Below are 18,466 nucleotides of genomic sequence, written 5' to 3'. Positions count from 1 at the left end.
ATTCGTACCCCCAGTTTTGTATGTGCCATAAATATAACTTTGTAAAATTCCAAAGGTATGTAAAAGGAATTAAAAGTAAATACAAAAAATTTAAATAGTTGTGTAGGGTTGATTTTATTCTTCTTCGTGTTTTTAAAGACAGAATCTCGCTCCATTGCCCAGGCTGATGCAGTGGCGTGATCACAGCTCGCTACAACCTGGAAGTCCAGGGTTCAAGCGATCCACCTGCCTCAGCCTCCTGAGTAGCTGGGACTACAGGTGTGCACTACTATGCCTGGCTAAATTTTAAAATATAAATGTATTTTAAAAATAAATGTATTTTGTAGAGATGGCATCTTGTTATTTTGCCCAGGGTAATAATCTCTAGCTCTTGGCCTCAAGCCATCCACCAGCCTCGGCCTCCTAAAGTGCTGGAATTACAGGTGTGAGCCACTGTACCTGGCCCTCTCCTTTCTTTTCCCTTTTGGTCAAAGGCATTAACACTCCCCTTGCTTTGCTTTTATGATTGAACAAGGATATATAGATCTTGAAGATAATTCTGTTCAGTCCTAGTATTTCAGAAGTCCAATTTAACACAAATATTCATTCCATGGTTTTACATAAGTGTGTGCGTCTAACTGGTTACTGAGAAATTCTTAAAAATATTAAAAATGATGTTGGCATGGGCTGATTTTGAAGTGGTAGGCTCCCTATCCTTGCTGCCACAGGCACTAAGGGTGGTACCAACATTTTTGAAAAAACAGATTTGTTTGGGCAAATGAGGAGTGAGAATGATTTCCCCAGCACCTGGTGAATTGTTTATGCTAATTGGGTCATGGCTGGCACTGGGTGAGTGTGGGCTGCCCGTCATGTGTGGTATGAGAGAGCAGGAATGATTAATTGATTGAAATTAGTTCATTGTATTTTCACATCATTTTCTTCCTTTCTGGCTCTCATTCTCTCATTTTCTCTCCCTCTTCTTCTCATCCCCATGCCCTACTTTATGTATGAGTCCTGAATCACAATACGTGGCAAAGCAGATCCTTGCTGGGGGCAAAGGCACTAAAAGCATCGAAAGGCTGTGTGCAGTTACATTGTGGGCATCAAGAATAGGACTTTGTGTGCAGAGAATCATCCTGTTCCCAGGACACACTCCAGAACAGGAGGGTTGGATTCAATGGTCATCTATGTATCTATAGAGTTGGCAGGCTGGCTAGCTCCACGATATTTTTTCTCTTGATCTTCCTTCACTGTCTTTTTCACACATTATGTTCCCTGTATCAAACATAGGTTTGGAAAGCCTGGGTGTCAGCAATTAGAGGTCTGAAATGGAATGAGTGGGCAGTTAGGACGGTAGGCTTGGTAGTTAGTTTGTCAGCTGTGAGTGAAGTGCCATATACTGCTTCCTGACTAGAGTGATGGAGAAACAACAACAACAATAATAAAATAAAAAAATAAAATAAAACAACAAGTATTTGTTGAGGGTGATGGCTCAAGCACCACGACTGGAAACAATAAAAAATAAGTTCTCATCTGAAGCACTTCTCAGAGACAAGGGTCTGGAAAACAGTATGATTATATATCAACTATTTGGATAGCAAACCAACAAAAATATAGGATATTGCCTAGCAGGACTCTGAGGGGCAGGTGGGAGGACATTAGAAGGGAGAATGGAAGAAGTTATAACCTAGTTGACTAATCATGTCCAGATGGGGATTGGGTTGGCTCACAAGCACTGATCCTGCCTCTGCCCTTCTGAAGCGAATCAGACCTGTAGGTCCAGATATGAGCCATACGTAAGGTCATGACGTGAAGGGCTCAGGAGACAGGCATGGAGGAAGAAGACAACCCAACTTCCACTATGCAAGGCTCCTAAAACACCATGGCCAGGCTTCCAGTGAGTGGTTCTCAAGGTGTGTGTGTCCAGTGTGTGGTTTAGATGGGTGTCTACACCCGCCTTCCTTCGAGTCTGGTTAGAAGCTGAGTGGGATGGTAACTAGTTTGAGGATTAATCAGCCAAAAAGTATAAAAACTAGACTAAGCAGTAAACATCTAAGAAGGAAGGGAAAAGGGGATCTCAAGGTGCAGCTCAGAGCTGGCTTTCTGGACATGTTCAGAGCAGCTTTTGAACTGAACTCAATTAAGCTCACCGCAGTAAAAGTTGGGTGTTTGCCTATTCCATAACTCTGCTTTTAGGCAAAATGAAATCTCTATCATCCAAGACTATTCTACATCAAAAAGCCCTTTTCAGAAGAATACTACTCAGGGATCCCTGGAAATTTGTTTTAAAGGATTGATTTTTTCAAAAATAGACCTAAATTCCCCTGCTGTATATTCTTATTTTGTTCTGTCTTATACGAGTTGCAACAGAGTTGATGACTTGCTTCCATTGCCTATATCTCGATGTATTTGAATACTATTTTTGCATGTCCTTCCCTTCAGTCTTATGCAGGCTCCATTTTCAACAAAAGATTTTAATTCTTTAAAAGTCTTAGGAGATTCTATTTTCTCAAACTTGAATCATCACACCCTTTCCTGCAGTCCAAAATGTATCTTTATACTATGTACCCATAAAAATGTTAAAAACATAATAATTTTTTTAAAAATTATTTTTATAGTGCAGATTTAAGTGTTCTCACCCCATCAGTTCAATAGAGACATTTAATAAATGTTAATGCCTCTACTGTATAAGAAGGATGATACTAAGCACCAAGAAGATGCTATTTAAGGAGATCACTGTGATTGAGGTAAGTCACAGACACTTAAGTTATCATAAAACAAGAGTATCAATAACTAATCAATAACAATAGACAAGGCACTAAACACTTTATAGGCATACTTCACTTAATTCCCAAAGTCTCCTATGGATTCGGAGCTAGCATTATATCTATTTTGATGAGGAATCTGAGGTTTAAAGAAGTAAAGCCATTTATATGAGCTCATGCATCTAGCAGGTGGTGGAGGCAGAATCATAGATGATGACAGTGGCTGTAGTGTAGGTGTGAACAGCTGTAGTATAGACAATGGAAAGAAGGCCTGGGCAAGTCAAGCAAAGCTTTACAGGGGAGGTGACAATGGGCCTGTGTCTCCCTGTAAGCACAGCAAAGGAAATAGTAAGAGCGCATTCTGTGTTTGTTACTACTGTTCCTGATTTTGACCTAATGGAGTGCTACCAAATGTCTTTGTCTCTTGGGGCCATGTTTAGAAGTCCCAGAGGTTTAGAGTCAGGTTTAGAGTATATTTAACTCAAAACTAAAGATTCAAAAGTCAGCTGTTCTGACCGATTTCACAGAGTGGGCAAAGAGTGGAGGTAGGTGGAGGTGTGAGGGGAGAGAGGGGATTTGGATGAATTCCTCTTTATTTTTAAAAACAACCTGAAGAGACTCTTAGCTGCTCACTGTGGCATTCATCAGTTGTCAAAACTGGCATTTCCCTTTGTTGAACAAGACAATGTAGATGACAGAAAAGGTGCATTATGACAAGTAACAGTGACGACTGCGCCTGGTTCTAATGCCAAGTGTTATTTTAAATGATAAAAGAGGAGGAATCATTATCAGGAGTCACTAGGATTGCCTAGTGACTTTTGTCACTTGGCTACCTTTTAACGTATTTTTCCTTTAGAAGGTAATTTAAATGTCCAAGGATATTGATGTTTTTTGAGAAAAGAAACCTCACGCAGTGGACAGGGCATGAATGTGGTAAAATGAGATCTGGTTATCTCTCTGGTGTCTTGTTTTAAGCTGTGTGATTTGAGGTCCCGGCAGAATGACTCTGAACTACAGGTCGACCATCCCTGGAAGTGTGGTTTGGTCAGGGAAGTTACCTTCACTGATCTGCTAACTAGATGAGAGGCTGCCTCTGCCTGGCAAGCAGCATGAGATAACTTAAAATAGCATGGGCTTTGGAGTTGGATATGTTTAAATGAAAATCCTGACTCTGCTGCTGTCTAAATGTACAGCCCTTTCAAGATACTTCACCTGATCAGTCTTCAGTTTTCTAGTCTGCAACATGAGCATAGGATTCCCGCTTCCCCAAGTTCCTTTGAGGATTAACAGATACAATGAATATACAAGGGGCAGCCCTTGATACATAGTCCTTTTTATTTTTATATTTATTTATTTAGTTAGTTATTTATTGAGATGGAATCTCTGTCACTCAGGCTGAAGTGCAGTAGCGCCATCTCGGTTCGCTGCAACCTCTGCCTCCTGGGTTCAAGTGATTCTCCTGCCTCAGTCTCCCAAGTAGCTGGGATTACAGGTGCCCACTAGCACGCCCAGCTAACTTTTGTATTTTTAGTAGGGATGGGTTTCACCATGTTGGCCAGACTGGTCTCGAACTCCTGACCTCAGGTGATCTGCCCGCCTCGACCTCCCAAAGTGCTGAGATTACAGGCGTGAGCCACCGCGCCAGCCCACAGTCCTTTTTAAAAGTCCATTTGCATCTTCCCCGTGGTTGGAATTCATTTAAAAGGGAAGACCTAGATAGAAAAAGTTATTCAGGCAAGAATAGCTGCATGATGCTAAAACCTTTTACTATGAAACAAAGGTCAGTAGCTCTCAGCCCTGGCTCCACATTTGAATCTCGTGGGGGTAATTTAAAAGATTCCCATGTGTGGGGCTTATCCCCAGAGATTCAGATTTAATTGGTCCATAGTAGACTCTAGCATTTAGGTTGTGAAAGCTCCCACATGTGGCCTATAATCCCAGCACTTTGGGAGGCTGAGGTAAGAGGACTGCTTGAGGCCAGGAGTTTAAGACCAGCCTGGGAAGCATCGCAAGATTCTGTCTGTACAAAAACTTAAGAAATTAGCCAGGCATGGTGGTATGTGCCTAAAGGCACTTGGGAGAACGAGGCTGGAGGATTGCTTGAGCCCAGGAGTTTGAGGCTGCAGTGAGCTATGATCCTGCCACTGTACTTTAGCCTGAGATGACAGAGCCAGACCCCTCTCTCAAAAAAAAAAAAAAAAAAAAAAAGACCAAAACAAGGATTCCAGGTGGTGTTTGTAATGTGCCCTGAATTCAATTGCTGCTTCTCAAACTTTAACATAAATTACCTGGAGATTTTGTTAAAACGCAGATTCCGATTCTCTAGGTCTGGGGTGGGGCCTGAGATTCTACATTCCTAACAAGCCCCAGATGAATGAAGCTGGTGCTGTCAGTCTGGGACCACACTCTGGGTAGCAAGTGACTGATGATCCATAACGGTGGTTCTCAAGCTCCAGTATTCATCATAAAAACCCATGGGCTAGTTGAAAATATAGCACTGGAGCCTGGGGCTGGCCTTCCCAGGGTCTTTTTCTCTTGGTTTAGGAAGAGAGCTAAGAGAGTTCCTAGCCTATAATGTCCATTTTAACCTAAAAATCTCATGATGTTAATTTTGTGATTTTATAATATGTCTTCTCTTCCAGTTCAATTGTTCACTACAAAATTACAGAGTCTGAAGTTGAGTGTGTGGAGTAGCATTGTCAGAAACGCGAAACACGGATGAGCTCAAATTATGTGATGCCAAGACATGTTGATATTTGAAGCCATGTGTATCTCTAACCTCTGGAGTTCTCCTTTTCAGTTAAAGGGGACTTCCGCAGAACTCCCTTCGTGTTAGGATTTACCATCGGCAAACGACTCACTGGTTAGTCAAGAGAGCCTCCTTCACCGACAGGAGGCAAACAGGATGACCCTGTACATTTTCTGCTCTCTGCAACACAGCACACCTTCTAAAGCAGAATCATGAAAGAGGCAGCAGATCTCCCCCATCTTGAGGTCAAACCAAGGGAAAAGGAGGTGGGAGAAGATAACAGGTTCTTTATTCAGAAGAATAGACCAGGCACCTTTGAAAACCTCGGGGACTTCCAAAAGAACTTGTCTCATGATAAATTGCCTTTTTCCTTCTTTTTCTTCTCACCCTCCTGGATTCCTCTTGCTTTAACTAGCTAAAACATCCTCTCTTCAAGGAAAGGCTATTGCCACTTTCCAAGAAAAATCTGAAAAAACAACCCTGTGGGGATTAAAAGCAAAATTCTGGCATTGTTGCTTTGGATAAATATTTTGCACATGACTAATACGGAAGGTGTTATCTTCCTGGAACTTTATGAATTTCTAAATAAATTGATATGAGGCTGTCATGTGGGAAATGAGAGAGAGGAACTCAGATTTTCTTGCTTTCCCCTTTAAAAACATTTACATCTGTAAAAACGCTTGATCAGTCAACAGAAATATCTGCATGACAGTGAGAATAGACCACTCAAAAACGCAATAATCACACAACAGTTTAGCCAACCAAGCCTTAGGTCACCCAAGTTTTAGATACTTAATCCCATACTGTACTTTCAACTGGGCCTTCTTTTTAGAACAAGTTATCAAAATGGGGCTACTTGGCCTTACTAATATCCTCTGCACTGGCTGGACTGGCTAAATAGAGAACTGCCATGTGGAGTGATTCAGCAACAGCATGAGACCCTAATTGTCTCAAATGTGTTTCTCAAGAGCTGGCCACCAACTTGCCCTCCTTTACTGGTCCTCAGGGCCTTGCCATTGGTTAGATACAAGCTCGAGTCAGGCCAATGTATGCATCTGGTTTGGATGGGAAGGGTGCAGGCCATGGTACTCAGGCCTTCACCCATCCACTGTTCCTTTATTAGGTCTAAGGTCTAAGGGGTGCTGGTTGTCCAGGACAGACTGTGGAGTCTGTGCAAAGGGGAGGGAAGCTACAGTGGAGGAACCCATGCAAGGCAGTGACAAGCCCCAAGTAATGGTAAAAGCAGAACTTGAGAAAGGAGCCTCCCAAGGTAATAGGTCCTGTGTGCTGGGGATCTAGGGAAGGTGTTGGAGGGAGAGGGGCTCTCATTTTAAAATGAAATGAAGGACAAGACAGATGGGAAGCAGCAGGATGAGCTATTTTTCAGTTTTGCCCTGAGCTGGGTTTTGACAAGACAAGAAGTGAATCACTGCATTTTTAAATGTATTTAAAATTTCTATTTTTTTTATTGCTAGAAATAGGTTTAACTTTTATCAGACCACATTTCTTGTTTGCAAGGCAGTGGCTTCATTGTGAAGTGTTCTGTTTGTTGTTTGTTTTTTTGACAGAGTCTTACTCTGTCTCCCAGCTGGAGTGCAATAGTGTAACCCCCACTCACCACAACCTCCGCCTCCTGGGTTCAAGCGATTCTCCTACCTCAACCTCCCAAGTAGCTGGGATTACAGGCGTGCCACTGCGCCTGGCTAATTTTTGTATTTTTAGTAGAGATGGAGGTTTCACCATGTTGGTTAGGCTGGTCTTGAACTCCTGACCTCCGGTGATCCACCCACCTCGGCCTCCCAAAGTGCTGGGATTACAGGTGTGAGCCACTGTGCCCGGCCCATTATGAAGTTTTAAATAGCAGAGGATGGCCTTTTGCCCAGGATTTTTACTTTATTGATTTGCTCGTGTGTAGCATTTTTTATGTGGCAGACACTGTTTTAAGCACTTTAAAATCTTACCTCATTAATTCTCTTAACAACCTATGAATTAGGAACTATTACTGTTTCCATTTTACAGAGGAGACTGCAACCACTATATCATCCTGCCTCTAATGTTGAGGACAATGTTCCTGTTCTGAGGTGGAAGAAGAGAAAATGGGATTAGGTGTGCTGGTTCGTAAATGCTGTCACTAGACTGATGAACTGGCTAGGTAGTCATCCCTGGAGCTCTTGCTTGAAATGCAAATTTACAGGCCTTACACCGGGATGTCCGATTCAGGAAGACTGGGGGTTTTGAAACACTGACCTAGACAATGTGTGGGGGAACCCTTGCCCTTCCTGCAAATCCAGGAATCCTTGATTGAAACATCATCTGATTAATATGAATGTGACTCCAGGGAGCAACAGTAGCTTATGCTGCCACCTCCCATGCATTTTCTAGTCCTTCCAGCTCCGGTGTCTAAACCACAGTCACTGATGGTGACAATTCTGACCACTCCACCCCCAGCTCCATCTGCTGACAACCAGAAGGCTGCCTTGAGTCCTCCGAGCCTCCCACATCCTGCCTGCTTTCCTTCCGTAAGAGCTTGGAGCCCACGGTCTTCTTAAAGTCTTAAACCATCCCCATAGCAAGACAAAGTGGGCATCTTTATTCTCTATAACTAACCGCTGCCCCCCTTTCTGTTTTGCCAACAGCTATGCGGTTCAGCGGGATGACCCTGCCACAGAGCATTATTGTCTCATTCCAGTCGAATGGACCAATGATGTAGCAATGTGTGACCTTGAGACTGGAGAAGGGATTGAGCCTAACCTCATCTCTCACCCTCTTCCAGCCTCCATTCTACATCTACTTCCAGCATCTTCTTACTTGCAGAAACAGAAGAGGTTGGAGATCCTGGCCAGTCTCTCACTCTTTTCCTTCTTCACTCACATTTTTATGTCTCTTTAAGTGGCTGAGAACAGCCATGTTGACTTCGTACACCCAGAAGGTTGAGGAGAGTTTGTTATTATATCACTTTTGCTAATTTCAGGTCTGCTGATGATGACCTCAGCAAATCAACCAGATCATTTCTAACCCGTCTTGACTTTAAGAAGACTGGGTCATGCTCTGGGAAATACAAACAGAGAAGGAGATGGCTTGCAAGACCCCTGAGGTTATCACGATAAATTGGCTTAAAAGGGAGGTAAAAGCAATTCAGAGGACCACTTGGGAAAGCCCAGACAGGATATTATCGGTGGCCTGTGTGAAGTTCCCATCACCATCTAAAGTGAAAGATGCCAGAATTATAAAAACTGACTGCATTTTTTTTTTCTCAGCTCTGCTTTGTGACTTCTAAGAATTCAACTGCTTTTCTATTTTAAAATAGGGACATTGTCCTCCTTCTCAATGCATCACCTGCATCATTTGGGACATGCCCATCATCAGGTTGCTTTGACTGAACACCTTAAACATTTCATGGAAAACAGAAAATATGTGTAAAAAAAAATCTCCTTGTCACGAGATCCCATATAACACTCCAGCTTCTTTCTTTAATATGGTGGAAAAACATTCTAAATTCCCCAACAGAAGGGCAAGAAAACTGGAACCTAATTGACCATCTTGAAACATGTAATAAAAACAGACACATTAGCCACACTTCACAACAGGCTTGCTCCCTGAATATACACTAGTAATTATCTGAAGCAGTAACTGAATTCAGCTAAAATAGAGAAGGCAGCTATAGAGAAGCTCAGCGCTTCTCTCAGAAGCCCTAATCCTGCTGGATTCCAGTCCACTAGGTCATGATGCCCTAAGATTTCAGGTGCAGTGGCTGCAAACTGGAAAATCTCCAAGAGGAAGAGCATTCCTGATTCTTTTTGGACGTAAGTGTTGGACACAAGGCGGTAGGAAATCATTTCTAACATAGCTTTCTGAGTGGCACTTGCACCAAAAGTTGGGTATTTTTTTAACCACATCCAAGAAGTGTGGATTTATTTATTCTATTATATGCCTGCCTCAATTCCAGCAGCAGTTTGGTAGAGGTTATCAATTTAGAAATACCGGTTATTAAACTTTCAGAGCAAAGCTTTAACAGCTACAGCCTACACGGCTGTTCATATAAAACCGACGTGCAGATAAGAGGAGTTTCTTTTTCTTGTTTTATTACCTTGAGCTCCTTGACTGTAGAAGAATCTTTGAGCTGACTCAACATCCAAGAGTCTATGAGCAGACTCCACATCCAGAAAATAATCCATTTTGGGATAATCCATCCTTGAGGTTCCAAACACAGAGTTTTGAGAGAAAATGTTTACTGGAACACCTATACAGAGGAAAAAAATCCGCAACGTTTTAGATGTCAAGTATAAAGTGTATATATAGATGTACTTTAAAATGATTGAAGAAGAATATCCCATTATAATATTCTACTACTTGATTGACATTTCCAATTCTAAAGCCACCCCTCAGCATAGCTTTCCTACCATATGAGAAAATGCAGCATTTAGCCAACATTCATTAAAAGTAATATATGCTACCCTGGAAAAACAGATGATCTGATCTAAAGAGAGATAACATACCAGCCTTTCCTTGCATTATATTCGCTGGAACATGTATTGTTAAATTCACATGCTATCCGTTTTATAAAGGTCTATTTGATAAATAGCATGATTAAGTGTCCGCCGTTGTGAGTGCTGATCCTCAGCTGATCCTGCGACTTTCGGATTCCCCTGGAGCAGGGAAAATCGCCTGGGAATCTGAGCCTCCACTCATAGATGCCTTGCGTTTATGACACTCGCTGACATATTTGCTGTACAAATGCTTTGAATTCCTTCCTTTCCAGCGATTCCCTTCAGCACATTTTATAGAGTGCTAGAGGATCGTCACCTGCCTGGCAGGGGCTGGTTTTGAGAAATAATTGTGGTTGGTAGAGCAGCAACAATGATTGCAACATTACAATGATCCCTATGATATTATCATACACTAGCCTGTCACAAAGCTAATATACTTCCCCAGAAAACATTCAGCTTGTTGGGTTCTTTTTTCAAGCCTATGTAACCTTTCCCTGATACTTGCACAAATGAATTATTTCTATTTCTGCAGAATATTTTTTTGGAAAGAATTAACAAGACAAATTCATTAAAACCAAGCTTGGAAGGCTAATCCAATTGGTTTCTCTTTCTAACAGTATGTATTTTAATTTAAGAAACCAAGTCCGGTAAGACAAAACTTTTAAAAATACCCAAAGGTACCCCAATAGCAAATATACTTACTGCAAAAAATAAAAATCAAGGGCTATCTGTCAGCGGTAAAACAAGAGTCGTTCCAGCCAGTAGTGTCTTTGATCTTGCTAAATATTCCCGGTGAAAGTAAACGATTTTGATTGTTTGATTAGAACAGTGATGAATAATGCATACAGTCCACTGGACTTCCTTTATCAGATAAAATGGCCAGAGCACGTTACCTTAGCAACGGAAAGTGACGCCAGCCTCAGCCTCTGCACCCTCCCCTGCGAAGGAAGAAAATTACCAGTTTCCCGTGTAAAACTTTGGCAGAAAATCATCAAATCCACATGTATACATCATGCAGGGCTATTCCCCAGCCCCCATCTCTTATGCAGAGAAGTGTCATAGTCATTAAAAAAAAAAAGATTTATGTCTTCATAGTTTATTTTTATAATCCCAAATCTTAGTTTGATTTGTAGCTACAAAAGAATAGAATATGAAATGATTAAAAATTTAACATATAGAAAAGTTGTCTACAAATTTTTGTGGGGGCACCAGTTCTCACCCTAATGCTGGCCTAAGAGTGGCAGGGAATGGGGGAGTTTAGGGAAAGGCCATTTTAGCTTAGCATATGTTAGACATTCTCCTGTTATAATTAATACACAGAACAGCCACCGGCATCTAGGCTGAAAATAACTCTTCCCTTCTGCGAATCAGTCACTGGAAGAAGCTTAAAAAGCTGTCTGAAATTTCCCAGATTCTGAAAGATGCATTATAGCATAGATCTTGTGGGAGATACTCCCCAACTCCCATCCCCGGCAAAGGAAAATTAACCAAAAAGATATTTGAAAGGAAGAATCTAGAAGTTAGCGGATACTCACCGGCACTTGTTGACCCCTTTCAACAGGACACGGTAGAGTACAAAACAAAGCAGTGCGACGCTTCTGAGCCCGCAAGCCCAAATGAACAGCTTCTAATTTTCCCTTCAATCTCGCTTTAAGAGCACTGAGCAGAGGGAAGTGATGGATTTGCCCATTTATACTGTGATGAAATGCAACCCTTAAGAAGCGATCTGAGTGGAGCTGCTCTTTAGAACACATTAGACTGCTAATTTAAGAAAATTGAAAGGTTTTGTTTTACTGTCTTTTATGTGTTCTTCTCTGCTACCCCCTCAATTTAATTTGCATTTAAAATTATTCTCATGTCTCCTCGGCTCTCCAATGTGTGGAGTACTTTCTAATCACGAAGGCTGCTCCAGTAGGGTTTGGTGCAACACCACTTTTATTCTGAGCTGCAAAACAAGGCAGGTAGTCATAATTGTGAGCTGTTTTCTGTAACGAAATACAGAAGGCACGTTTGATGTCATCCCTTCCCCCTTGCCTGGCTTTCCTCCTTTCCTTGCTTCTGATTGCCTGGTCAAATATCCAGCGCAAATCATGCCAGCCTGCCTAAATGCATTTCTCTCTGTCCGAATGTAGCAAAATAATCCCAACCACAAAAATAAACTTTGGCTAGTATCTCAAGTTATTCTGGTTTAATATCCTTCCTACCAAACCTCAGTAAGGACTTTTAGGCACAATGCTTTGAGATCTACATGTAGGGCATAGTGATAGCCAAATGTAAGCCCTACTGTGGGTTTTCCACAACCTCTTGCACCCTTTGTTGACCAAGCAGAATTGCTCATTAGTATGGCATGGTGTGCAGTGGGTCAGCTTGTTAAGAAAAGAGCATTTACATTTGAGAAGCCTCGGAAGGAAGACCATCAACACCACCCCTGTCCTCCCACTCCCTATACACAGCCCAGTTGGCTGCCCTTGAAACCAACCTGAAAATCCCCTGCTGTTTGTCTTGTGGGCTCTCCCTCTCCCACCCGATCAGAACAAATCAGACACCAAACTGGTGCTGCAGATAGTTAAGCCTCATGAAAAAGGAAGCTGAAACTACCAATCATATGCCCTTGTAGGAAAGTCAACTATGGACTCTAATTCTCAAAGCTTTGCTCCAACCCAAGGACTGACTTCTTTCAGGTTACTTTTCTATTCAGCACCCACTGGAGACATGCTGAACACTTGACATTTATAAGAGGAGAAAGCTGTCTTCTGGTTCCTTTTACTTACTGTGAGGTGTGGGCGACAGGTTCTGAACTCGTTATTGTAATGCTACTGAAATTGTAATGACTCATAGGTGAGAGAAAGAGAGAGAGAGGGATGTATTTGGGAAGGGGATGATTATTCATTGGCAAACAGGGACTTACTTTTATGAAATTATCACTGTGTTCTGTAGCATATGACCAACTTCTGAAATAGGTTTTCAAAATTGATCTCACTCTCTGGGGACTATAGCCATAGATTTCATATAGGGGTGTCTGTGTGTGTGTGTGTGTGTGTGTGTGTGTGTGTGTTCGAAAATTATTTTTAAAGATGGTGAAGCATAGTAATGTTCGAAAGCCAATGTCAAAATCTGATTAGCTCAATTCTGTTTTGTAACTTTAAACTCCTCCAAAACAACACTTATAATGGTCTATTGTTCTGAAAAACAGTAAAATCGTAGAGGAAGGCAAGGTGGATCACCTGAGGTCAAGTAGTTCAAGACTAACACGTATTCAGCACGGTGAAACACCCATCTCAACCCAAAACATCCTCAAGATTTCAGCTAGGCGTGCAAATGGGCACCTGTAATCTCAGCTGTTCAGGAGGCTGATCAGGAGAATCTCTATGAACCTAGAAAGTAAAAGATTATTTTGAAATGAGATTCACAAAATAGCATTCATATCTTTGGTGACAGAGTCTGATGGCATTAAAATATGAAAGTGTAGAACTGTAAGGTTGAAACATATAATCTAAAATTATTAAAAATATGTGAGATGGCAGAGAGATACATACTTTTCTCTTTTCAGTTTGATTGGAAGAGGATACGTATGTGAGTATTCTATACACAAGCAGACGTATTCAAGTAATTCAAAATAGAGGTGTATTTCATGATGGAATCTAGAGGCAAGTAAAGATATTGGCTTGTATTTGTTTTGGGGTGTGCTTATTTATTGTGTTGGATGGCAAAAGACCCAAACATTCTGGGAGAGATCACATAATTTGTAAGTAGATAACTTGCTCTTTTTATATTATCCTGTTGACTTCCATTGGAACCAGCCTGGGTTTATCCTCTTTGCTAAGAGATAAAGCAGTTCTTCTTATTTATAATTTTACAATGAATTTTCCTTGTTTAATTGCTTTATATTCCTGAGCTCTCTGGAAGACCATGTTTTATATTTGTGTTGGACTATTGAGGTTTGGCCTTCTACCTAAATGACATCCTGGAGAAGATTCTTTTTTCTGCTAATAAACCCAACTAGCTTTAACTTTAAAATATTAGACGCTTTCTTAAAGTGCGATGATATTTTGGATCTGTTGGTTTGGTATCTAGATTAATAATCTTTGGTGAAGTGCTAGCTTGCTAGACAACCACAGAAAACAATATTCATTCATTTTTGCAAAGACCTGACCCCAGAATGTTTCAATAGCAGTGGTTCCCTCTGCTTGATAAGTCACTTTATCTCTCAACCGCTCCCTCAAAAGAAATTTCTTTTCTTTTTCTTTCATTAAAAAAATTAATAGTGATGGGGTCTTGCTATATTGCCCAGGCTGGTCTAGAACCCCTGACCTCAATTGATTCTCCTATCTCAGCCTTTCAAAGTGCTAGGATTACAGGTGTGGCCTCCTTTCCTTTCTTTGTAAAGCTTATCATTAATTGATAGGGTACTGCAAATACTTTATCTAAGGCTTTATTCATATTGAAATCTTGCTGGCAGAGAAAACATGTTAAGCCATCATCAGTTCTTTTTGCTTTAGAGTAATGGAACTTCCAGTTCTTTCTTGTGAATAAGTTTTGATGATACTTAGAAAGCTAAAGAAGGCTGGGAAGTTTGGAAAAGTGTGTGGAGAACGAAGTCTCAGGGAAGAGGACCTTAATTCTATTCCGTACAAGCCTATGGCCATGTTTTGAGGGCTTTCTTAAGTTTAAGATACCTGGTATTCTGCTGGCAGAAAAGGGTATTAAATTTGTTAGCATCTCCGTTTGAACCACGGCCTGAAGCTGCCTTATAGATTCAGAGGTGGATTCATTAATTCGATTCAACAACGTTATGCCAAAGGAGTTTCCCCTTGGGCCATCCTCAGTTAGCATGAAAAGTGTTCACACCAAAACCACAAAGCCCTCTGCTCTTGAAACTGCACTAGAGAGGGCCATACTGGACAAGGCACACGCTGGACAAGGTGCACACTGGACAATATGGTGGGGCCAGGGCCAAGCAGAGGACATCCTTTGGCTCCACTCGCTGCCCACTTCTGAAAATATATTTTCCCCTCTGTTAATACTTTTTAGAAAAGTCAGTTGAGAGAGGAAAGAACAAGAGTTCACATGTCATCTTACCCTTCTGCCAACTGGATTCTAGTAAGTTGATCTTACTTATGAAAACCTTTTTGTTTCAAAGAAAAAATAGTCAGATTCAGTCCCCATCTCAGTGCACAGGTCATTCATCTGGAAATAGGGGAAGGGGGAAATGTTGAGTAAGGAAACAAGAAGTTCTCTAGCAACTCTTTACTTACTATAACTCAAATATCTAAATATGAAAACATTAAAATGACCACCCAATGATGGAGAAGTACATTGACAATAGTAATTTTTTACATGAATTTCAGGATATATAATAATGATACTTGACTTATTCCCTCTGGCAAGAAAATCACATTGCCCTCAATTCTTCCATTCTCTCTCTCTCTCTCTCTCTCTTTCTGTTTCTCTCTCTCTCTCCCCCTCTCTGTGTGTGTGTGATTTATTTTCAACTCTCCTGGAGAAGGCTGACAAATTAGTCACAAGTTCCCTAGTGGGAGGACTAGCCCTTTCCTAGTCCCCCTAAAAATTCAAATAGTAACCTGAAAATATCCAAACACATATTCAAGAAAGAAAGAACAATAATCTCTAAGAGCCACAAGTCTAATAGACCCTACGTTGATGATATGGCCCTCGAGCCTCCAAAGCATATTGAGCAAATAGGACTGAACATAGCAGTGAGAGCCCACGGGGAGGGAGGGAGGGAGTGTGGGTCGTATCTAAATAACAAAGGACATAGATGACTCATTCCTTTTAGGTTTAAAATACACGGACACATTCTACGGCAAAGTCTGTATGCTTAAATATTAACACTTAATGGTTTTCTTATGTATATGTGCAAGAACATTCAATGCGTATCTTCGTATAGCAAACAATTATTATTATTCATGACATAGTCCCCAGTTTAATTTGTTGTTCAAAGGTAAATGCTTTTAGGATCTGTCACCTGAAGGCATTGAAGAGTATCATATCACAGGGATTCAGTTTCCAAGTAATAATTCTCTGCTCCTTGTGGATTAAAGATAACAGAAGACTAAACTCCTCCCTCATAAGAGGAATTCCTTTATTTGTCTTTTCTGAAACAAAGAGAACCTTGTTGGTATTCATTGCATTTTAATATATCATAAATATTATCAGTAAATGAAAGAAAAATAATCTGTCATATTTAGCCTCAAAACACTCATTGCTGTATAATGAGCACCAAAGAAATGTTAGCTAATCATTTAGGAGATAATGCAGTGAAGTAGTTAAAAATATCATCTAGGGGATCCTAGTTCTGCAGCAGAACCGTGCACGCTAATCTCCTTGGGTCTCAGTTTCCATCTCTAGCAGAGGAATAAAAATCAGGGCCAAATGAGACAACGCAGAGCCTAAACACAGGAAATATATAGGTTAGGTAGTATTTAACAATATTTCTTGAACAGCCTACATGTATGCAAGGAGTTGAGGGAATAGAGCACCCCTTCCCATCCACCCTAACTATATCCATCTAATATGTTGAAACATTGCCTCCATCACTCCAATTGCAAATAAACTCTTAGTCCTCTGAAATTCAGTAGTATTTTGTCTATATCTCTAACGTATGTTGTAGTTAACTATGTATGTATACATGGAGATTAAATGAGTTAATATGTGTGAAGCAGCTGGAGTAGTGCCTGGCTCATCATACACACCCAAGGAGTGTTAGATATTATCATTATTTTTCTTCACAGACAGTGCTTCAAGGCACATTTTTTTTTTCTTTCCCTGGTGGGCCATATAAAGTAGGAAAGCATTGAGGACTCATGCCAAGACATCTTCACCAAAAGGACATCTGTTATTCTTTTTACTACCCTGCTTTCCTGAGAGAAGTTTGCAACAGTGAATGACAAACGAGAGCAGAATTTTCATGAATTCATCTTCTCTTTCCTCAGCCAAATTAAATGACTCGATATATGTAGATGCTTGGCACAGAGTGGGCACTTTATACACTGGGTAATTGCTCAACAACTGACGTTCCGGCAGGGTGCAGTGGCTCATGTCTGTAATCCCAGCACTTTGGGAGACTGAGGTGACAGGAGAGAGGACTGATTGAGCCCAGGAGGTTGGGGCTGCAGTGAGCTGTGATTGCGCCACTGCACTCTAGCCTGGGAGACAGAGCAAGACCGTATCTCAAAACGAACAAACAAAACAACTGAAGTTTCTATTCTTCCAGGGATTGGTCCACAGATCTTGCCCACTATAAATGTTCAGGTATTATTCATTTCTTCATCATTGTTTCATTAGCAGATGATAGTTTATCACTCAATATGTGCCAGACACTGTAAATAGTTGCTGGGAATACAACAATAAGCTAGTTTGATTCCTTCCTCAGGAGATTACAGGTTAGCCTGATCTTTGATTCTCTTAACGTTTTTTCATGTGAAGGCATACACTGAGAACAAATCCTATCTGTAAATGAGCAGAGATGTCTAGAAGCAGTCAACTCCAGGGTCTCAGCCACCAATGACCGAGAGAGAGGTATTCTGGTATGCTGGTTAGGAACCTTTGTGTAGTGTTCAACCTTTAATGTTTTTAATTTCTCCTTAGCTTTTCAAATTAGATGGGAATACGGTACTTAGTTGGTGGTAGGGGAGGAAGGAGTAGACACTCAAACTTGGTACTGTGTTTAAGGCTGAAATTGTAGGGTGGCACTCTCATGTCTGAACTTTGAATAGCAACACAAAGGATTACCGGACTGGCTGATGAAAAACAACACACACACAAAAACCAAACAAACAAAACAAAAACATGTACCACCATGTTTTAAACGAAAAATCTTTAAAAATGGTTTCAAGAGCTGTTGGTTTTAAACCAATTGATTTTTAAATGTGCTTTCACAGTACTAGGATGATAATTACCTTGAGTGAGTTACCATCCATCACAGGCTCTTTTGTGTATTTCACAGATCTCTCTTGGGAGGAAAAATAACAGAACTGCATTGCATTTCACTAGCCTGGGAATTGTGGGACCCAAGGTACTTGGGAGAAGTTCATGTTCTTTAGCCCTTAGAGCCTTGGGAGTAACATTTTTCAGGTCAGTATAACCTCCTCTAGCAGGGTAAACATTTGGGCTGCATTTTTTTTTAAAGAGCCCTTGATTTAAAAAGCTGGTAGCGGCAAATAGCAAGAATCTACCACTGCATTTTTAACATAGCTCTGGAGGAGCTATGATTTAAAATCAAAAGTCTTCTCATTCCTATGGCAACCAACGAAGTATTCAACCAATGTTACATGCTGTGTCCATTAAGCGCTGTGTTCCTCCCCCACCTTCTGCTGCCTCCCTCCCTCTGGATCAACCTGAACCTCACTAAACTGTATACCTGGAAAAAGGCTCTTTTCCAGATGCAGAATTGGTTTGCAACATGCAAGCCATCAAACCCATGAATGTAAAAGGGAAGAGTCCTCCCAGAGGAAACCTTTACAAAC

General features: G+C 41.0%; 1 protein-coding gene across 14 annotated transcripts in view; it reads right to left on the bottom strand.

Moving 5' to 3' along the window:
* The window catches only part of PHACTR1 (phosphatase and actin regulator 1), a 576,315-nt gene extending 564,363 nt beyond the window's left edge, over positions 1 to 11,952 (bottom strand). Inside the window, exons 1-3 of one of the 14 annotated variants that reach the window (XM_021936598.2) lie at positions 11,516 to 11,952; positions 10,874 to 10,918; positions 9,581 to 9,733 (exon numbers count right to left, since the gene is read on the bottom strand). In XM_021936598.2, the coding sequence (XP_021792290.1) occupies positions 9,581 to 9,683 (103 nt within the window). In that variant the 5' untranslated portion in view covers positions 9,684 to 9,733; positions 10,874 to 10,918; positions 11,516 to 11,952. Of the gene's footprint in view, positions 1 to 9,580; positions 9,734 to 9,989; positions 10,275 to 10,682; positions 10,919 to 11,515 lie in introns of those variants that run through there. The other 13 variants (XM_021936597.2, XM_021936605.2, XM_021936606.2 and 10 more) reach the window with 13 other exon arrangements.
* Positions 11,953 to 18,466: the final 6,514 nt, after the last annotated feature.

Source organism: Papio anubis, chromosome 6, assembly GCF_008728515.1.
Source record: "Papio anubis isolate 15944 chromosome 6, Panubis1.0, whole genome shotgun sequence".
Lineage (NCBI taxonomy): Eukaryota > Metazoa > Chordata > Mammalia > Primates > Cercopithecidae > Papio > Papio anubis.
Note: the sequence above shows the minus strand (reverse complement) of the source record. Positions and strands in the feature narration are given on the sequence as shown.